The sequence below is a fragment of the Leuciscus leuciscus genome (genome assembly GCF_965113295.1).
Source record: "Leuciscus leuciscus genome assembly, chromosome: 1".
Lineage (NCBI taxonomy): Eukaryota > Metazoa > Chordata > Actinopteri > Cypriniformes > Leuciscidae > Leuciscus > Leuciscus leuciscus.
Window position 1 is genome coordinate 75670064 of NC_138725.1, and position 23645 is coordinate 75693708.

General features: G+C 39.1%; 1 protein-coding gene across 1 annotated transcript in view; it reads left to right on the forward strand.

Annotated features, from left to right (window-relative positions):
* Nucleotides 1-2041: 2041 nt before the first annotated feature.
* The window catches only part of LOC309500009 (scavenger receptor cysteine-rich type 1 protein M130-like), a 59244-nt gene continuing 37640 nt past the window's right edge, over nt 2042-23645 (forward strand). Inside the window, exon 1 of the mRNA XM_082171552.1 lies at nt 2042-2190. Coding sequence (XP_082027678.1) covers nt 2118-2190 — 73 coding nt within the window. The 5' untranslated portion in view covers nt 2042-2117. The remainder of the gene's footprint in view (nt 2191-23645) is intronic.

Consider the following 23645-nt stretch of genomic DNA (forward strand, 5'->3'; position numbering starts at 1 on the left):
ATGTAATCTGGAATCAGTAACCGACTACTATTTGTAAGTGATCTACACAGCAATGGTAATTTCTAGGCCACCTTGAACTCTGTCATGTTCCTCAAACCATTCCTGAACGATATTTGCAGTGTGCCAGGGTGCATTATCCTGCTGAAAGAGGCCCTTGTCATCAGGGAACACTTTAAAGGGATGGTTCGGACAAAAATCAACCTAGGGTCCTTTGCACCATGACCTCGAGCCAAACACCCCCTTAGAATCCTTTTTTTTTTCCCCCTTGGTTGAACATTATTAAAGTTAGAGCTTATTTAGAGATATCAGCCGGATGACTTAGTGCAGGCGCATCATAGGATCCCTATGATGTATCTCGTAAATTACCCCACTAATAATGCCCAGAATGGTACCAAACTTATAAGGTAGTACAAATAGGTTCTGTACTCATAAAACGAGGCATTGGAAAGTTTGTAAGTACATCAGGAGTTTATTTAAATAACACTTGCCTGACGGCTCATGCTTCTGTTATTTGGGAAAAGCACGTAAAAGTCTTTGCAGAAAGCGATGCTTAAGGATGTAGTGTAACGAACGACAAATTATAATTTTTTTCCGAAGTGTTAACAACTTAGTGTTAACTAATAATTGTTGCAAACTGGTACTACCAACAAAATATTAGTGTATTCCTGGAACTGGGCTTCGTTACACTGACTACATCCTTATTTGTTTGGTTCGAGGTCATGGTGCAAAGGACCCTAGATTGATTTTACTCCGAACCATCCCTTTAAGTAGGTGGTACGTACTGTATCAAAGTAACATCCACATCAAGGCCAGGACCAAGGTTTCCCAGCAGAATATTGCCCAGATCATCCTGCTGCCATCTCTTCCTCAGGTAAACAACGCACATGCACCCGGCCATCCACCTGATCTAAAAGACAATGAGATTCTCCAGACCAGGCATTCTTCTTCAGTCTTCATAATAGTGGTATAACTGGGTTTTCATGGGCTTTCTGACTGATCTTTGGCTTCGCAGCCCCATGTGCAGCAAACTGAGATGCACTGTGTTCTAACACCTTTCTATCATGGGCAGCATGATGTTTTTCAGCAATTTAACATGTGAAATTGTCTTCTTCTATGTGAATCGGGCCGGCATCAATGAGCCTTGGGTGCCCATGACCCTGAGGCCGGTACACCAGTTGTCCTTCCTTGCAACACTTCCCAATACTGGTAGGTACTAACCACTGTTGGTAGGTACTAACCACTACATACCGGGAACACTCCACAAGACTAGTCGTTTTGGAGATGATCTGACTTAATTGTCTAGCAGTCACTATTTGGCCGTTGTCAAAGTCACTTAGATCTTTTCGCTTACCCATTTCTCCTGCTTCCAACATATGAAATCCAAGAACTGACTGTTCGCTTGCTGTCTAATATATCCCACCCGTTGACAGGTGACAGGACATGTTAGATGGTCTTGAGTCGTGCCAGGGTAGAGGAGTTTCTATAATACAGAGTTACAGTAGTCTCTAAGCAAGATGATGAAATTGCATATATCACATGTTCGAAAACTTGAGAAGAAGGGAAGGTTGGAAGAAGAGGGGGGAAAAGCAAGATCTGACAACTCTTGGTGATCAAGAGTCAAATCACAATCAAGCAGTGCTCAACCGCCTTTGCAAGAGATACAGTGAACAGGCTTTCTAACAGAATTAGCTTGGCAGCAAAGAGCTGGGGGTGTCCTTCTTGTCCATGATCAGAGGCACTGAAGGCTGGGAACTGCCTCTTCAGGCTGTGACTGGGACAATAGGTGGCTAACAAATTAAATGAACTTAGTTTTAACTTACTTTCTGTATTGTGTGAATTTAGTTGGACTGGTCTCGCGTGCACTGCATGCCCAGAATATGCTGACAGACAGTTCTTGTTTAAATTCACGTTTTGCAGTAATGAAACTTGAAACTCAAATGTAGCCTTTTCATGAAATGAAACTTATGGTAGCCCTCGAATATGATTACACAGCGTCTGATACAAGTTTCACAATATTTGACCTGATTTGGTCCTTATTTAAAGGAAAGGCAAGACGTTTTGTAACTCATTCAGCTGAGAATCTTGTTCCTGTCTCTGCTGTTTGCAATATTTCCAGCATGAGGAGAATCATGTATCTTCTATTGCCTCTACTGTTTCTTCATGTTTCAGCACAACGTTGGACGCCGTTTGGTTAGTAAACCTTTTCTTTCTTTTTTTATATAAAACACATTGTTTGCAGTATTTGTATTTACAAGATTTTCATGAGTTTTAAAAAAATGTATACAATGTTACAATATGTGAACATTGCAATGTATTGTTTACGTTAAATGTAATCTACAGCGTTTATTGGTCTATTGGAATTTTACAACCAAATACAGTATGTCTTCCTGTTGCAACAACAAATGCACAGTTAGCTGAGGTTGAACAACAAATGCATTTAAATGCATATTTTTTTATCTTTTAATATTTTGCTGCTGGATGAAGGTTACACATCAAAGCAGCCAGCAAAGGAGGGCAGAGTGAGATTGGTGGGGAATCTTCCTTCTTCTGGTCGTGTGGAGATCTATCATGATGGACAGTGGGGAACAGTTTGTGATGACGGATGGGACCTGGCCGAAGCACAAGTGGTGTGTCGTCAGATGGGTTTTCCTGGGGCAATCTCAATTACGGCTGGAGGACAATATGGTGAAGGTATATATGATCCTCAGTCCATTTTATTGTTACACACCATAATAACAATAATTGTCTTATTTTTTAAACCACAATTGTATTGATTTTTCAAGGCTCTGGTCCAATCTGGCTGGATGACATGAACTGTAAAGGTTCAGAAAGCTCATTGTCTGATTGCAGCTTCAAAGGCTGGGGTGTTACTGACTGCTCACATAAAGAAGATGCAGGAGTGACCTGCGATACTGGTAAGAAATTCATCTACTAGATATATTTGCAGTTGCCCACTTGTATTTCTATTATTTCTATTGTTTTAACCTCTTTTATTACATTTTCTTGCAGGTAAAAACATAACCAGCAATCGTCAGTTCTCTGTGGATAACAGTCTGGGTTTGTCTGATGATCTTGGTCTTCTGTTTGACAGTGGAGATGGTTGTGATTTCAGCATTAAAGTACGAGACCTCAGTGAAGAGGCAGAGCTGGCGTTTTGTGTGCACCGTATGATCCTCATGATTTATCCAGAACTAAACATAACAAATGAGTCCAGAAACCTCACAGTGGATGCCAGCCAGGCGTGCCATCCTCATGTCTCTGCTTTTCTCAGGTACATTTATTAAGATCACTTCAAATTCCAATTGTCTCAATTCATCGAGAATGTTGCTTTGAATCGTGCATATCATAATTCTTACGCTTACATTCAGATGCTTACAGTGTCAGAACTGTTTTTCTCAGGTATTTGTACACTCGTCAGATTGATGTTTCCATCACTTCGGCTCAGTGTCTCCATCAGCTGTCATTTATCTTTGGAGTGAAGACGCTTATGGAGGATGTTGGCAGGATCTTCACTTCCCTCCTTCCAGAAGACAACACCTTCCAGACACAGCTATCAATGTACGAGTATGGCGTCCGCACAGGTGACCTTGTTCTGCAGGAGAATGTCCTTCAGTATCTCTCCTGGAACTGTGAGTTCCTCATAAGCTCTCCGCTGTGGAGCACCATCTCCTTTCACATGATGGACGCTCTGCTGCAGCGCTCAGACCTGATTGTGAAGGATGAAGCTTTTCTTCTTGAAGCTCTGGAGAGATGGATCCAAGACAAAGGTGATGAAATTAGTTCAGAACAACAGGCCAGCCTCCTGAATCACATCCGCTTCCTCTTGATCTCAATGGATAAACTGTATGAAATACAATTTTCCTCAAGTGTTCTCCATAAGAATCATGAGAAACTGTACCTAACTGGTCTGCTCAGTGGTTTTCAGTTCAATGCTCTGCCTTTCTCTAAGATCAGGAATAAAATTGACAACACGAGTAATGATTATCTGCCCAGAATCTACACTGCTAATGAGTGGAGTGTATTTATCAATGACACAACCCCAACTATCAATCACCGGCGCTATAACAACTATGAATATGACAGGTTTGGCCAACCTATCAGAATTCAAGTTCCTACCTTCTCCACTCCTGCACACCCTAGTGCTCTTTACAAAGAGAAGGTGGTCCAGTGGCAAGCCCAGGTTTTTCATAATGCTCAGGAATGCTCTAACTACGGTGTCTCATGTAAATCTTTTCCTACTGCAAGGTTCCTCGCAAGTGGCAATCAGAACTATTACACTAACACCATTCGCTTCAGCAACAGATTGATTCTCACCTGTAAAAATCAAAACAATGTCTTTCATGTCCAAGAATTCAAAAACAGCATGGCAGTGATTCCAAATAACAGCAGTATGGGCCTGCCTAACCCCTGTCCTGATGACTACAGTTTTAGATTTGTTGTGCGTCCAGAATATATGTGATTGCAGTTACATTTGGCTACTGTAGTTTCCTACAGGCATTTCAGTTCATTCAAATCTATTAAATCAAATCTAGTTTACTTGAATCTGTTAATTCTATCAAGTCTCTTTTTAAAATTCATGTTATTCATTCTTGAATGATTTCTCTAAAATGTTTGTTGATTTTAAACTTTTATTTTAGCAATAAAAATTCATTATTTTGAAAGTGCACTTCAAAAATAAAGATATATAACTTACATTATCTCTGTCAGTTTGATTCCTCTTTAAAGTCAAAGTAACATTAAGACGTTGGACTTCAACGTTGGGCAGACATTTAAATTTTGGTTGAAAATGAAAAACAGGTTGACCCCAAAGCACACTGTTGTCTTAACATCAAACTCCAACGTTGGGCAGACGTTGCATTTTGGTTGGAATAAATTACCAGAGATCTTTCAATACCATGGTCAGACAAATGTCAAGATGTACTGTCAGCCAGTCCCAAAGTACTCATTTTAAGACATCAGCAGAGAAAGTTAACAAACTTTAAAATCTTAATAAAACTGAAATGACATTTTATTGGATAAATGAAGCGTGCAATGGATCAATGGATCAAAATAAACATTAATTGTAACCTCTACAAATGATTCAGAACGCTGCAGCTCGCCTTGTCTTCAACGAGCCCAAGAGGGCCCACGTCACTCCTTTGTTCATCTCACTGCACTGGCTACCTCTCTCTGCTCGCATCAAGTTCAAGGCATTGACGCTTGCTTACAGATCTGTCACAGGCTCAGCTCCCTCCTACTTCCACTCACTCCTACAAGTCTACGTCCCTACCAGAAGCCTTCGATCGGTCAACGAGCGACGTCTCGTGGTCCCATCACAGAGAGCCAAAAAATCACTTTCCAGAACATTCTCATTCACAGTTCCATGCTGGTGGAATGATCTCCCCACCCACATCCGGAAAGCAGAATCCATGACAACATTCAAAAAAGAGCTGAAAACTCTTCTCTTCCGTGAGCACTCATTAAAAAAAAAAAAAAAAAAAAAATATATATATATATATATATTTTTTTCTGTAAATTCTCGCTTATCGGGCTTATGCTACTCTGAATAATGCCTGAACTTATTTTGAGCACTTCTTGCGTTGTTTTTTGCCTCTTCACGATGACTTGCTTAATTTAGTCCCAATTTGTAAGTCGCTTTGGACAAAAACGTCTGCTAAATGACTAAATGTAAATGTAACACTCTTAAAGAACATGCTTGCTTGTTTAAAGAAGTGGCTTCACCAAACCTTCTGTGAATTAAAGGTATAGCGGAGGATCTTTCCAAATTTTAGATAAGACCCGCCCTCTCCACTTTTTGAAAAGTTTGATTGATTCACTAGAATGATTGACAATTAGGAGGACCAATAGTTTAGACTACCCACCAGGAAGTAAAACATCCTCCGCTATACCTTTAATTTACAAAATGTATTCAAATTTTTTTTTTTCATAAAATGTAAAACTGTCCAGAACTCACACCCCTCTTTTGGATGCAGCTAGCACATTTAAATTTCAGGAATGGGGTTTTACTGATGTATTTTATGTGGTATGTTCTATAAACAATTTCAAATAAAATCTTGAGTTTGTGTTATGTCAGGCATTTAGTACTTGTTGACTTTGGGACAATTGAACCAGAAGTACAAAAATGCAACCTCATTTCTAAGGATTTGGATTCAATCCTGCAGCACTCTATTTATCATCTTCCTGTGGATACAAAAGGGAAAGGATAACCATTCACTAATTACACGATATAATTGTTAATCAAATTAACCAAATTTATCCATATTTGCTTGGAAAAGCCTCAAAATACATTTATTTAATAGCATCACAATTGTGACACTTGAGTAAAGCATTGAATAGAAGTGTCAGGATTCAGATAGGGGAGACCCAGACGCAGAATGAGCAGGGGAGTGATATTAACAGAAGACAGTACAAGATAGGGTGAGGCAGGAACAGTCCAAACAGAAGGGTCAACAGGAAACAACGACAGGACAGCTGTGGGTGACTGCTGGAACCAACTCCAGAGGACAACAGGCCGAAGAACTGCTGAAGACGTGACCAGGCCAGGTAGATGGTTGTGGTGAAGATAGGGCAAGGAACCATGAAGCAGAGATCTGATAGTTGCTGCACACAGAACCTGAACTAGTCTAACTGCCAAGAGAAGGAACCAGCAGGCAGGGAATCTCAGGGAGCAGACAGGAACCAACACAAGACAAAACTCAGGACAACAAGAGATAACAAAAACAAGAGCAAAGTAAAAACTGGCAAAAACTAGAACACCAGAAAACAATAAGAAACTAAATATAACTGGAGCAATAGCAAAGGAAAAATTAAATAAAAGTTATATAAATTAATAACTGGAACTAGTAATCAAAGAAGATTACAACCTTGAAGACAAGCTAAAGAGAAAATAAAAGATTAGTTAACAAAAGCAAAAACAAGAGGTGAACCAAAAATAAAGTTTGGAAGAACTAGAGCAAAATAAAGATTTGACTATCAGGAACAAAGAAAAGACAGAAACACTAACTGCAGCACTGACTGACAAGCTGCGCAATAACAGACACACAGAAATTGCACATAACAAACCAGCAAAGAGATGAGGGAAAAGAGGCACAATATAAAGGGAACAGGATCAGGTGAAAACAATCAAGCAAACGAGGACTAAACAAGGGGGGTGGAAACGGGAAACAAGGAGGCGGAAACAAGAGCAGCACGTGGCAAACACAGACAAAGCAATGTGCTGACACACAAAACATACACAGAGACACGAAATAAAGACAACACAGACAAGGCTGTCAGGGTAGAACCCGGACAATAAGTTTATCACGTTTATCACCACTCTGACGAGCAGCCCACCACTATAATATTGAGCAAAAACTCCAGTGTTAAATAAACTCTCCTTTTCCCGCTGGTTCAGTCCGGCTGTCTGGATGCTCCGGTTCCATCCAGTCCACTAATACCATTCAGCTCTTCGGCACCACCTCAGGCTTCCCCTTCACCAGCTAGGGCGGTTGCCGGCAGCATCTTGGCCTGTCAGCCCATCGGCTCCGCCCTGGCTCTACGTTCCCTCATCTCCACCGCGACCCATCTGCCCTGGGACTCCTCCAGACTCCCTCGTCCCTCCGGATCAACCTCGGTCAGCCATCGCTCAGCTTCTGCCACGGACTTCCAGGTCTCTGGCTGTGACTAGACCCTCCACTCCTCCACCCCTTCAGCTCCTCTGGACTCCTCCCTTCCTCAAGGTTCCCCGTCATCCTCGCTTCCTCCATCGTTGCCACGGGCAGTCAAGTCCCTGTCTCGGTCCCGTGAGCCAGCAACTCTGCCCTGGGCTTCCAGGGCAGTGGATGTCACCCTGGTCCATCGGTCTCTCTGTTCTGTCGATTCCTCTTGGCACCCTGGTTCCACCTCCGTAGATCGGTCCCCCGGTTACGCCGAGCCCTTCAGCCAAAGCTCCACCCTGGTTCCTCCAGCCATCGGCTACACCATGCAGGCACGTGCACACATAGACTTTTGTATAAACTGAACGGACATCGTTTGCAGTCTCACAGGGGAAAAGAAAGGTGGTGGCGTCTGTTTTATCATTTGTGGTGCAACCATAAGAGCATACACATCATCAAAACTCCCCTAATTTTGAATATATCATTATCATCTGTCAAACTTTCTGCACAGCAAAATCCCCAGTGTTAAATCAACACTGCTCGGGGCACTTATGTTCCCACTCTACAGAGTGTTAAAGTTAATAAGATAATTATGTGAATAATTAAGTGATGATTGAGCATACAGTGCCTTAGTGTTTTTGCCTCTATTGTTGTCACTGCATTAATAACATTTCTAAATTTAGAATGTTAAAATAACATTTCGCAACTTAAAACATTTGTTTTGTGATTGTTCTGAAGTATTGTTCTGTTTTTTGTTTTTGTACTTGAATCTATGTTGCTGCGTATGGAAACTTATTGGTTTATATCTCACAATTCTAACTTTATAACACACAATTCTGACTTTATATCTTGCAATTCTGAGAAATAAAGTCAAAATTGCTAGATGTAAACTTGCAATTGTGAGATAAAAATTTGCAAATATCTTTTAAAATCTTCTATTCTGTGGTGTAAACAAGCTTAGCTGCGTGTTACCTTTATGTAATGTCCCCTTTTTCTGTCTTTGTATTATCTTTGCTCTTGTCTACAGTTTGAAATCTACTCCATTTTAATTTACTGTTATTATTTTGTTGATTCTATTGCTGTTACGATTTCTTTTTTGTATACGTTGTAAAGGGTCCTTTAGCTATGGCAAAGCTCTATATAAATAAAACATTATTATTGTATTATTAACAAGAAGAGTATAAACTGTGTATCTGACCAGTTAACTTTGAAGAAGGAGATGTGAAGCGTACCACTTTGTGTTTGTTTCATTCTTCCCATGTTGGACTGAATGAAAAGTAACTGAAGCAGCACGGACGGAACAACAAACAAAGTTTGACAAAAAATAAAATACAACATTTCGGTTACACTTTATTTTGATGGTCCCCTTTAGATATTCTGCTGACAGTAAGTAACATTGCACCTACATGTCAACTAACTCTCCTTTAGAATTAAGGTTATGGCTAGTATAGTCAGCAGAATGTGTAAAGGGGACCATCAAAATAAAGTTTTAGCCATTTTTCTTATACTAACCTTAGCCCAGATGTGCTGACAGACAGTTCTTGTTTGAATTCATATGTTGCAATAATGAAACTTACAAAATTGAGCATTTTCATGAAATGAAACTTATCGTAGCCTTTAAATGTAATTGCACAGCGTTTTATCCAAATTTCACAATAGTTGGCCTGATCTGGTCATTATTTAAAGGTAAGGCAATATGGGGCACCGTTTGTAAAGCGGCTCACGCTGAAAATAACAGCAACATTTTGTCACATTTAGCTTCAAACAATGTTTAAAAAACTGGTATGAATTTTTGACGGTCACTTTTTAGCACATTTACAACAATATTTGTCAACTTAGAGATATTTTAAATAGTTAAATCTAAATATTAAATGTTACACCTAAATGTTAAATGCTAAATCTAAATCTAAATGTTAAATCTAAATCTAAATCTAAATGTTAAATCTAAATGTTAAATCTAAATCTAAATCTAAATCTAAATATTAAATCTACATGTTAAATCTAAATCTAAATTTTGAATCTAAATGTTAAATCTAAATCTAAATGTTGATTCTAAATCTTTCGGGTGCAACTAATATGCAAATTTAGATTTGATAAATGATAAACATTTAGATTCAACATTTAGATTTAGATTTAGATTTAACATTTAGATTTAACATTTAGATTTAGATTTAATATTTAGATTTAACATTTAGATTTAGATTTAACATTTAGATTTAACATTTAGATTTAGATGTAATATTTAGATTTAACATTTAGATTTAGATTTAATATTTAGATTTAGCATTTAGATTTAGATTTAACATTTAACATTTAACATTTAGATTTAGATTTAGATTTAGATTTAACATTTAACATTTAGGTGTAACATTTAATATTTCGATTTAACTATTTAAAATATCTCTAAGTTGACAAATATTGTTGTAAATGTGCCAAAAAGTGACCGTCAAAAATTCATACCAGTTTTTTAAACATTGTTTGAACCTATATGTGACAAAATGTTGCTGTTATTTTCAGCGTGAGCCGCTTTACAAACGGCGCCCCATAAGGCAAGATGTTTTATAACTCATTCAGCTGAGAATTGTGTTCCTGTCTCTACTGTTTGCAATATTTCCAGCAACTGAAGAAGCATGTACAGTCATGGTCAGAATTGTCACCCTTGGTAAATTTGAACAAAGATAGCTATGAAAATAAATCGGCATTGTTTATCTTTTTGATCTTGCATTAAAAAAAAAAAAAAAACACAAAAAAAAAAACACACAAAAATCGAACCTTTCATTGAAGTAAAACAATTAAAAGTGGAGTGAAAATCACATTTTGAAATAAATGTTTATCTCCAAAACAAGTTGGCGACAATTATTAGCACCCCTAGAAATTATTGTGAGTAAAATATCTCTATAAAATAAAAATATTGCCCTTCATATTTACAATTATTAGCACACCAGGGTGACTAGGAACATGAAATTGTCCAGCCATGACTTCCTGTTTCACAAGACTATAAATATGAGGTAACACAAAGGCCAAATTCCCTTAATCATCCATCACAATGAGTAAAACCAAAGAATATAGTTCTGATGTGCAAAAGAATGCTGAGAATAGAAATAGAAAGTGGCTGTAAGAAAATAGAAAAGAAATTTGAAATATGAAAATTCCCATTTCCACCATCAGGGAAATAATTAAGATTTTCCAATCAACTAAAGATGTTACGAATCTGCCTGGAAGAGGATGTGTGTCTTGTCTTAATGTACAGCGAGGAGGATATTTTGAGTGTCCAAAGACTCTCCAAGGATCACAGCTGGAGAATTGCAGGAAGTTGAGACTTGAGGTTAGAAAGCCTTAAAACAATATATCAAACAACCCCTCCATCACCACATGTTGTTTGTGAGGGTTTCAAGAAAGATCATAGTCGCTCATCAAAAAACAAACTCCAGCATATTCAGTTGTCAGATACTACTGGAAATTCAAACCGGAAGCTGTTCCTCATGTGTGCAATTAAATATACTGCTGGATCTTTAATTTTGTGGGTCTATTTTTCTGCCAGAGGTCCTGGAAATCTTGTTCAGATACATGGCATTATGGGTTCTATCAAATACAGATAAAATAAGTCAAACCCTGATGGCCTCGTATAATGGGCCGTGGTTGGATCTTCCATCAGGACAATGATCCAAAACAAACATCAAAATCACCACAAAAAGGTGTCACTGATAAAAATGAAGCTTCTTCCATAAATATCCCACTCCCTTGACCTGAACCCTATAGAAAATGAGTGGGCTGAACTGAAGAGACAAAGCACCAACATGGAGCTGGGAATTTGAAGGATCTGGAGAGATTCTGTATGGAGGAATGGTCTCTGATCAACATCTAAATCTCTGTTATTTCTCACATTAAGAGGTTCTGTAGATTTATGACAGAAATAAAGTCAAGCTGGGGGTGCGTTTCCCAGAGCCAACTATGGGCGCAAATACTTTGTTACCAATGGATTTCAATAGAACTTGCGACCATAGTTTGCAAACGATGCTTTTGGGAAACGTTTAGTAATAAGTGAAGCTGGTAATGCTGTTTGTGTAGTTGTTTAATCCTCTGCTGAGATCTTGAGTGATTTAATGTATTCTTTTATAGTCAGTTGTAGATCCAGCGAGAAGTCAGGTCCTGTGAGACAGTTCTCAGATGAGCCAGTTGAGGAGCACTGGCTCATCAATTTCACAAAGGAGCTTGTCCCTCTCTCTCTATTATGGATTACGCGATCCCACCCAATATCCTACCCACCTTATTGTTACCATCATCTCCGCTGATTTCATCATATTCCCCAGACTTGACTGCCCTACTGGTGTCTCATAGCCCTTGGCTAGCCCGGATCCCCTGGCAACCCCTCAGACCACCAGGCCCAGTTTTCCACGTTGTCCTGTAAGCCCTTCGGATCCGCCTTGGCTCTGTGTCCCCTTAGCTCCGCTGTAGTCCGTCATCACTAAGGCTCCACCGGGTTCCCTCGTCCCTCCAGCTTCACCTTGATCTCTCATCACCCTGGTTTCGCTGGGGACTTCCCCGCCTTCACCTTGGTCACTCGGGCCGACGACGTCACCTCAGCCCTCTAGGCCTGCGATGTCACCCTGTTTTGAAGAGCAAAAACACAAAAGCTTTACATATATGCAATAACTGACACCACAAGCACCACTTCACCCGCAAACACGGAGGTGAAGAACAAATTCAGTAAGCACAGTCAGTAACTCAGAGAAACAGAAAACAACGTCAAAATAAGATTCTTCAAACAAACAGAACATTAAAGCTGGGACCGAGATGCGTCTTGTGCATGTTGCCCACTTGGGTCCCACCTTGTACCAAGTGCAATCCGGCATGAAATCCATCTGGGCAATTAACATGGGGCCATTATGGACACGGACAATCCTATATGGGGCCCATTTTTCAGCCCATTTCATACCCATATGGGCCCCACATAGCCTACAAATGTTGGCTGGGTAGCTAAAGGACACTTTACAACGTATATACAAAAAACAAAACATAACAGAAATAGAAAAGACAATAATAACAGACAATAGTATAAACGGAGTAGATTTTAAACGGTAGACTAGAGCAAATAAAATTCAAATAAAGAAAAAGGGACATTACATAAAGTTATCACACAGCAACATAGATTCAAGTACAAAAACAAAATACAGAACAATACTTGATAACATTCGTCGCCCAACGTAACAAATTAAAAGTACAGTTTTTCATTAGAAATGTACTCGAGTTAAAGTAAAAGTACCCACATTTAAATCTACTCTTAAAAGTAATTTTTTCCCAAAAAAATACTCAAGTAAATGTAACGAAGTAAATGTACTTCCAAAAAAAATACTCAAGTAAATGTACGAAGTAAATGTACTTCATTACTACCCACCTCTGATTGCATGTTGCTGGAGCTCTCGACATGGCGGCTTTCCTCTGTGCCGTCTTGTTTGTTTGTAGTATTAATTTAATTTGTTCAGCTGTTAGTTGAACCTGTTGTCCCGTCACAGCTGAGGAGGGAGTTCCCACCCTTCAGCACCTCTCATTATGGACAAGAAGGACACCCCCAGCTCTTGATTAGTGTAGCCATTAGGCTCTTTGAAGACTCTTAGAAGAATGCTTTTTTATTTACAAATAATGATAAAAAATATCTCTGAAGGTGAGGTTCTTGGTGTGTTCTGTTGAACTGAAGTACCATGGAAATACTTAATCCATGAATAGGCACTTCACCGCAAAGCATAGAGCTGCTGTAAATCAGGGGAACACAAGTCATGGTAAGGTATATGTTTTATTATTAGACACACTACTGATAACTGTGTCCATTCCATGACTCCTGGGCCTGTAATTTTACATAAATCTTTCATTTATTTTGTTAATTCTATTTTTATGTCTTTATGTATTTGTTTGTTTTAGTGGACCAAAAGCAAGAGCTGGATGAGGCTCTTGTGAATATGATTGTGAAAGACCTGCAGCCTTTTTCCATCGTGGACGACAGCGGTTTCAAGGACTTTGTGGCTTTGCTGGATCCCACATACACTCTGCCATCTAGACGGGCTCTGAAGAACATGGTGGTCCAGAAGTATGAGGAGGAGAAGATCAAGGCTAGACCTGTCATGCATAAGGTAGAAGCTGTTAGCCTGACTGCTGATATGTGGACCTCCATTAATATGGACGCATATCTAGCAGTCACCTGCCATTATGTGGATGACTCTTCAAAGCTGGCCACAGTTCTTTTGGGAGTGCTGCCTTTCCCTGTGGCTCATACAGCAGATAACATCTCAGCAGCACAGAGGTCGCTGATGGAGGAATGGGGCATTGAAACCAAAGTCACCTCCATTGTGACAGATGCAGGAGACAATATGGTTGCCTGAAGAAATTTAGTGGTTTGCTTTGCACATGCTCTTAATTTAGAGGTTAAAATGAGCCTGGATGCAACTCCTGGCCTAGCAGACGTACGATCAAGGGCAAGGAAGGTGGTGGCATATTTTAAGACCAGCACCACAGCCAAGGAGAAGTTAAGAGAAGTGCAAGAGCAAATGCAGCGTCCAGTCATGAAGCTTATTCAGGAGGTGGACATGCTTCACATGCTTCAGCGCCTTTTTGAGAAGAGACAATCAGTGGGGGCATCACTTGCAACACTCAGGACTGACGTGAGACCTCTGTCATCAGAGGACCATGACACCATCTCTGCATGCCTGAAATTGCTTGCCCTCTTCTACCAGGCCACAGTAGAACTATCTGAAGAAAAGAGAGTCTCTGGGTCAAAGATACGTGCACTAGATTTATTTCACTCGTCTAAAAGCCTCCTGTCCACTATCTAGCCGGGATCATTTAGATGCAGCCTTGGCACTTCACCAGAAGAGGTCGCTGTTACTGAAGCTTCCAGTAATGAACCCATTTTCAAAACAATTCTTTTAAGTGGTTCAGTGCTTCACCAAAGCTTCATTTGCCCATCACTACAAGAAGGACAGCCCCAGCTCTTTGTTGCCAAACTAATTCTGTTCACTGTAACTCTAGCAAAGTCAGCTGAGCACTGCTTGTTTGTGATTTGACTCAGTTGTCAGATCTTGTTTTTTTGTCTTCTGACCAAAGTCGTCCTACATCATTCTTAGATTTTTGGAAGATGTTATATATTAATTATTTATCACCACAATTTAAAACCAACAAAATATCAGTGTGTAATGATGTTACATTTTAATGTTGTATGGACATTAACATTATGATGTTTAGCAGATGTCTGGTTTTGGTTACCATACCTACTGTTAGTGTTTGATGTCAATATGCTGTCCTACTGAACATTTCCATGTGAGCCTCATGTGGGTTTTTGATGGGCTGTCACTTGGGCCCAAGTGGGCAACCCAAATGGGGCCCATGTGGAGCCGATAGACAAATTTCTATGGGCCCCATTTGGGTTGCCCACACCCATGTATGTTAGCCCATAGGGGCACATGATGGGTCTATAGTGGGCTCGAAGAGGGGCCCATTTAGAAGATCATTATAATGGCTCACTTGGGTCGCAAATGGGTGCTAATAATGTGGCCGAGGTGGGCTACACAAAAAACCCTTATAGGGGACACATGGGTGATCACACTGGACCCACAAATGGTCACAATTGGCCCATTATGCTTAGTTTAGCAGAGGCTTCATTTAACCATGCTTGTTAGTTTTGCGTAATGCAAAAGTACTAATTCAATAATTAATCAATGATACATTTCCATTGATTAACATTTTATGGAAAGTATTTAAGATGCACTGTTTAATGCTATGTTTCAGCTGTGTCATGTCAAGACCAGTTCAAAGCCAGGTTTAATCACAAAATTAACTGGAATGTCAACACCCAGCATTAAAAATGTCTCATGAATATGGATAAATGAAAAAGTAAACAGTCAGGTTTATTTGAAAATAGACTTTTTATATTCATATACCAGTGATGAGAAATGCAAACCTCTCTTTGCATTGTGGGAAACGTTTTTGTGGCAAACTTAAAGCCACTCAAACAGGTTTTGTCTGCACACTGCAGTTACTTGCTTTTGTTTTCTCGTGAAATGAAACTTAAGGTAGTCCTCAAATTTGATTGGACAGTGCATGTAAGTGATACCTATCTCACAATGCTTGACTTTATTTGGTATATATTTAAATGGAATACAGTAAGAATTGTAAGTCTTTCCGTAAGAACTTTCATGAATTGTGTTCATCCTAATTTTGTATTTTAAAGAGTTTCTAACAAGAGAATGATCATGTATGGACATTGCTGGGTTTTTTTGTTTTGTTTTTTTCATGTGCAATATTATTGACTTGACTGCACTGACACTATTGGATGAGAACTGAACTGATATTGAATCCTCAATGGGTGCACATTTTGCATTGTTTGTAGAAGGATTTTTAAATGTCCTCAGAAAACATTCTTGGAACATATTTTAAACATTATAATGACAACTAACTTCAAATGAATAAGGTTTTGTGGGCTGTTTTTTAAAGAAAATCCTTGGAACCTTTGTACAGTGTTCATATGTGTTAAAATAACCCCAAAAAATGTATTATTCACCCTAAAATGAAAATTCTGTAATTATTTACTCACCCTCATGTCGTTTAAGACATTTTGAAATGTTATGTTACTTATGAAATGTAGTGAGTAAAAATACGATATTATGCTTTGGAATGTAGCGAAGTAAAAGTAAAGAATTCAGTAAAAAGTACTGAGTAAAAATACTGTCCTGAGTAAAAATACTGTCCTGAGTAAAAATACTGTACTGTCCTGAGTAAAAATACTGTCCTGAGTAAAAATACTGTACTGAGTAAAAATACTGTACTGAGTAAAAATACTGTACTGAGTAAAAATACTGTACTGTACTGAGTAAAAATACTGTCCTGAGTAAAAATACTATACTGAGTAAAAATACTGTACTGTACTGAGTAAAAATACTGTCCTGAGTAAAAATACTATACTGAGTAAAAATACTGTACTGTACTGAGTAAAAATACTGTCCTGAGTAAAAATACTATACTGAGTAAAAATACTGTACTGTACTGAGTAAAAATACTGTCCTGAGTAAAAATACTATATTGAGTAAAAATACTGTCCTGAGTAAAAATACTGTACTGTACTGAGTAAAAATAGTCCTGAGTAAAAATACTGTACTGAGTAAAAATCCTGCCCTGAGTAAAAATACTGCCCTGAGTAAAAATACTGTCCTCCCTGAGTAAAAATACTGCCCTGAGTAAAAATACTGTCCTGAGTAAAAATACTGTACTGAGTAAAAATACTGTACTGTACTGAGTAAAAATACTGTCCTGAGTAAAAATACTATCCTGAGTAAAAATACTGTACTGTACTGAGTAAAAATACTGTCCTGAGTAAAAATACTATACTGAGTAAAAATACTGTCCTGAGTAAAAATACTGTCCTGAGTAAAAATACTGTACTGTACTGAGTAAAAATAGTCCTGAGTAAAAATACTGTCCTGAGTAAAAATACTGTCCTCAGTAAAAATACTGTCCTCAGTAAAAATACTGTCCTCAGTAAAAATACTGTCCTCAGTAAAAATACTGTCCTCAGTAAAAATACTGTCCTCAGTAAAAATACTGTCCTCAGTAAAAATACTGTCCTCAGTAAAAATACTGTCCTCAGTAAAAAATACTGTCCTCAGTAAAAATACTGTCCTCAGTAAAAATACTGTCCTCAGTAAAAATACTGTCCTCAGTAAAAATACTGTCCTCAGTAAAAATACTGTCCTCAGTAAAAATACTGTCCTCAGTAAAAATACTGTACTGTACTGTACTGAGTAAAAATACTGTCCTGAGTAAAAATACTGTACTGTACTGAGTAAAAATACTGTACTGTACTGAGTAAAAATACTGTCCTGAGTAAAAATACTGTACTGTACTGAGTAAAAATACTGTCCTGAGTAAAAATACTGTACTGAGTAAAAATACTGTCCTGAGTAAAAATACTGTCCTGAGTAAAAATACTGTCCTGAGTAAAAATACTGTCCTGTACTGAGTAAAAATACTGTACTGTACTGAGTAAAAATACTGTACTGTACTGAGTAAAAATACTGTCCTGAGTAAAAATACTGTACTGTACTGAGTAAAAATACTGTCCTGAGTAAAAATACTGCCCTGAGTAAAAATACTGCCGAGTATATACTGTACTGAGTAAAAATCTACGTAAGTACAGTAACAGTAAGTTAAAAATACTTAATGTCCACCACTGCCTTTTACTGAAGACAGCACACTGACCAAACTCATGTTTAGCACGACAGTGTTTGCAAAGAAATGTGTTGTTGTAATTACCTCTAATGCTACTTGAGTTTTTTGTCTCTGAATGAAATGGCGTCTACAGCTGCGCTCTGCTGAAATTGTTGAGCCACATCGAACTGCACCACTTGCTGTCTTGCCAATTCTCTCAGTTTCTAATCACATATACCAATAACAATCTGATCACGAATCATTGAATCTCTCAATTTGTTAAAATTACAAGTTTTTAGCCTTTAACTTGAGGTCTGGGAGAATGCATTCACATTCTGAAAACATATCGTTCAAATTCGTGTCACTTTCTTCTAAAGGGCATCACATTATTCTAATACCTTAAAGGTTACGTCCGTGGATCACGGCTGAACGCGTCTTCTCCACACTCACTTACAAACAAACAAACTTATAATATAAATTAGTATTAATATTGATAGCATCACTGGTAGCTTCGTTGCTAACTCACTGTCCATCTGTTAAAATGGCGAATATATCAGATGTAAGTAGTCTACCGTTTGGTGCAGGTGAGGACACATTTGAGCTGCACGCACTGCAGTCTGAGCTGGAAGCTGTTGAGAAACAGATCCACAACCTTTTATTGAGACAGGCCGAACTGAGAGACCGGTGTTTGGCTCTTGAAACATCACGCGCCGATGCACACAAATCAGTGTTTAACGTTACTAACCCGCTGACTCCGACCGCGTCTACTCCGTGCGTTCCTCAGCATCGGTCGCAATCAGCCATGGTCTCGTTCACTCCGGCTCCAACACGCCACCACGAAGCCTGGGTGGTTCCGCAGCGGAAGACGCGAGTCAGGTTTAGACCAAGACTTTCTCCGACCCTCCCGGTTTTCGAGTTATCCACACAAAACCGCTTCTCCCCTCTACGCGAAACAGAACGCGATGCTGTGATCATCGGCGATTCCATCGTTCGGCACGTACACGCTACGTTAGGTAAAAGTAAGGTGCAAAGTCACTGCTTTCCTGGTGCTCGTGTTTCTGAAATCGCTGCTCGCGTTCCCGAGATCCTGAACGGTGAGGAGCGCGTCGGAACTGTGGTCCTGCATGCGGGAGTGAACGACATCAGGCTGCGCCAGACGGAGATTCTGAAGAAAGACTTCAGGAATCTATTCGATACGGTACGCAGCACATCGCCTGAAACAACGATCATTGTGTCAGGACCGCTTCCCACGTACCGACTAGGGCATGAAAAGTTCAGCAGATTATTTGCGCTAAATGAATGGTTAATGTCATGGTGCAATGAGCAGAAACTGCTCTTTGTAAATAATTGGAATCTGTTTTGGGAGCGTCCTAGGCTTTTCCGTGCTGATGGCTTACACCCAAGCAGATTCGGAGCGGCTCTTCTGTCAGATAACATCTCCAAAATGTTAAATACCCTTTGACTAGTAACCAAAAGTCCAAATCATAGTCTCTGCTGTACCAATTCAACTGATATAAATACTAGTGTAGAACATTGCATAGAAACCGTGTCTATTCCTCGTTTAGTGAGATTAAATAATAAATCTAATGCAGGATCTAGGAAAACTCCAAATGATGCGTTAGGAGCTGCGTTTACAGATTTATTAAATTCATTTGGGGTCAAGCAAAACGTCACCGGACCAACACATCGTCTTAATCATACACTCGATTTAATTATATCACATGGAACCGATCCAACCGACATAGATATCATTCCACAAAGTGATGAAGTCACTGATCACTACATGGTAACTTGCATATTACGTACTGCTGTAATATGTCATGCAGCGCCGCGTTATCGACCAGGCAGAACAATCCTTCCATCCACCATAGATAATTTCTCAAATTGCTTATCTAATTTGTCTCAGCTGCTGCCTGAACCCAAACAAACAGATGAACTAGAAGAACTAACTAGCACTATGAGCACCATTCTCTCTAGAACATTGGATGTGGTTGCACCTATTAAATTAAAAAAGGTCAGAGAGAAAAATAAAGCACCATGGTATAACAATACTACGCATGTTTTAAAGAGAGAAACCCGTATTTTAGAGCGTAAATGGAAACAAACTAATTTAGAGGTCTTTAGAATCGCGTGGAAAGACAGTATGTCACGTTATAAAAAGGCCCTAAAAGCGGCCAGGGCTGAGCACCTCCGCAAACTAATAGAAAACAACCAAAATAATCCAAGGTTTTTATTTAACACCGTGGCTAAACTAACAAATAAACAGACGTCACCAGAACAAAATATCCCGTTACAGTTCAGTAGTAATGATTTCATGAACTTCTTCACTGAGAAAATAGAAAGCATCAGAACCACAATTGTAAACGTTCAATCTTCAATCGCGCCTTATAATTCAGCTTCAATTATCACCCCACAAGAACAATTACAGTGCTTTACAACTATAGAACAAAAAGAGTTAAATAAACTTATCACTTCATCTAAAACAACAACATGTTTATTAGATCCTATACCAACTAAACTACTGAAAGAAGTGTTACCTGTAGTGGAAGAGCCTCTCCTCAATATTATTAACTCGTCTTTATCTCTAGGTCATGTTCCAAGAACATTTAAACTGGCAGTTATAAAACCTCTCATTAAGAAACCGCAATTAGATCATAATAATCTAGCAAATTATAGACCCATTTCAAATCTTCCATTTATGTCTAAAATATTAGAAAAAGTGGTGTCCGCTCAACTGGGCTCTTTCTTGCAACAAAATGATATCTATGAAAAGTTTCAGTCTGGATTCAGACCGCATCATAGCACTGAAACTGCGCTCGTTAAAATCACAAATGATTTACTTTTAGCTTCTGACCAAGGCTGTATCTCAATACTAGTTTTACTTGATCTTAGTGCTGCGTTCGATACTATAGATCACACAATACTCTTAGATCGACTACAAAATTATACTGGTGTTCAAGGACAAGCACTAAGCTGGTTCAAATCATACCTATCTGACCGCTACCATTTTGTCTATTTAAATGGAGAAAAATCGATCATAACTCCAGTAAACTATGGAGTGCCGCAGGGATCTGTGTTAGGCCCTCTGTTATTTTCAATATATATGATGCCACTTGGAAATATTATAAGGAAACATGGAATTAGTTTCCATTGTTATGCTGATGACACTCAAATATATATTTCATCAAGGCCGGATGAAAACGCTAAATTTTCCAAATTGACAGAGTGTGTTAAAGATATAAAAGATTGGATGACGCGTAATTTTCTTTTATTAAATCCAGACAAGACAGAGGTAATACTTATCGGTTCAAAAAACCGCCCACAAAACCTCGCACAATACAACTTTAACATCATAGGATGTCCTGTTACTTTATCCGCTATAGTAAAAGACCTGGGTGTTATACTCGATTGCAACCTGTCTTTTGAAAATCATATTTCATATGTTACAAAAACTGCCTTTTTCCACCTTAGAAACATTGCTAAGCTACGTAATATGCTATCAGTTTCTGATGCAGAAAAGTTAGTTCATGCATTCATGACCTCGAGACTGGATTACTGTAATGCCTTATTAGCTGGTTGTCCTGCATCCTCAATAAACAAGCTACAGTTAGTCCAAAATGCCGCCGCTAGAGTTCTTACGAGATCAAGAAAATATGATCATATAACACCGATTTTATCATCACTGCATTGGTTACCTATAAAGTTCCGTATTAATTACAAGGTATTGCTACTGACTTATAAAGCCCTAAACGGCTTAGCTCCAGTCTATTTAACGGATCTTCTATCGCCCTATAATCCATCGCGCTCTTTAAGATCACTAAATTCAAGGCTTTTGGTCATACCTAGGATATTCAGAACCACCAAAGGAGGGAGAGCATTTTCACATTTGGCTCCAAAACTCTGGAACAGTCTTCCTGATACTGTTCGTTGCTCAGACTCGCTCTCCCAGTTTAAAACTAGATTAAAGTCGCATCTCTTCACCCAGGCATTCATATAATCCCACAGTTCAAACTACAATCCGGCCTCTAGTTCATAAATGCCAGAGGAGAACTGGCCCCCGACTGAGCCTGGGTTCTCCCAAGGTTTTTTTTCTCCATTAGGTCACCTGATGGAGTTTTAGGACACCATTAGGTCACTTGATGGAGTTTTTCGGTTCCTTGCCACTGTTGCCTTTGGCTTGCTCAGTTGGGGATATTTTGGGGATATTTAATTTAATTTTATCAATCAATAAATTCCTCTTGAAATAAACTTTGTTGTATTATTTAAATTTAATACTGTGAAGCTGCTTTGATACAATCTGTATTGTGAAAAGCGCTATACAAATAAACTTGACTTGACTTGACTTATCCAGTTTATTTGTATATTTCATTGAACTGCACTGTTTACAACATATATTTAGCCTCCTCCTCAAAAATAAAGGTGTTATAATCCTCCACAGAATCTGCTCCAGCAATGGTAAGTAACATGGCGATCTTTCTTTCATCCGCAACATAAAGCTCTGTGAAAGTCCTCCAATTTCAGGAAGAGAATTTGATCGTTACTCATGGTGATAACAACAATAGTAGCTATTATATTTGTTCTATTATACTTTTAAGGCTCTGGTCCAGTCTGGCTGGATGACATGAACTGTAAAGGTTCAGAAAGCTCATTGTCTGAATGCTGTTTCAAAGGCTGGGGTGTTATTGACTGCACACATAAAGAAGATGCAGGAGTGACCTGCGATACTGGTAAGACATCTACTGGATCTTACAAAAATTACAACTCTTTCTTTGTTGATTTTGCTTTGTGATACTGCCTAATTACATTAATTGATTTATTTTCTCTTGTTTTTGTTCAGATTTATTGTTAATATTAGCCTGGAAATCCAGACCTAAATCTAAAAGATTAATGGTCTGGCGTTGACTAATGAAACTCGTCCAGCTCGAGGGGCGGCACCAAGCATGCATTTGAAAATCTCACTGCACGCAATTGGATAACACAGCGACCAATCACAACAAGCCCCATACGCTTAGCTACCAGCGGAGCTAACTGGTAGATTAGACTCTTGCCTTATCCGGTCGGCAAAACAGCAAAAACGTCCTTCTTGCAAAGGAAGGATTCGAGCGGCGTCTTCTGTGCCTGTTTTAGATAAAAAGCCAAGTCTAACTCGTTCATTGTAGCAGCCAAAGCCGTTTCAAACAACTGGTGTTCATCCATAGCCATCTTGCAATGTTTACTAATGACTTCGACGTCGCAGCGCTGTTGTCTTCTGTTTAGCTCGCCTCTGGCCCGCCTATATCAGATATAGTGATCGACCGATATATCGGTCAGCCGATATATCGGGCCGATATTTGCGGGTTTGACGTGTATCGGCATCGGCCGATACGCGGCTGCTGCGTTCGCCGATAGTTTTTTCCCGGCATTATTTACAGACAGGCGTCCGCAGGCAGCTTTGTGTTGCTGGAGACGCTGCACGTGCAGCCCATGCACTGCCCCTCCCACACTAGCTGAGTGCTGGAAGCCTCTTCAAAACAACGTTAAGTTTTAAACTTTCAAAGCATCTTTTAACTGTTTAACTTAGCTGAAATATTGCCATACACTTTGAAAGTGGAAACACGTTGCTCTATATGTGTGTGCAACTATAGCTAAGCAAGTTTGAGGGTCCAAATGGAAAACGCGAATGCCGAATATATGCTTGTCATTGTATTTAGGGAGCTGCAAATAGCTAAGTTTGAGGCTATCCATATGCATACGGCAGCTGTTACAAACACTGGTCATAGGATTAAATAATGCCGACGTTGGTTCGTGATTCCGTGATATTTGTGGGAGTTTTATTCAGCG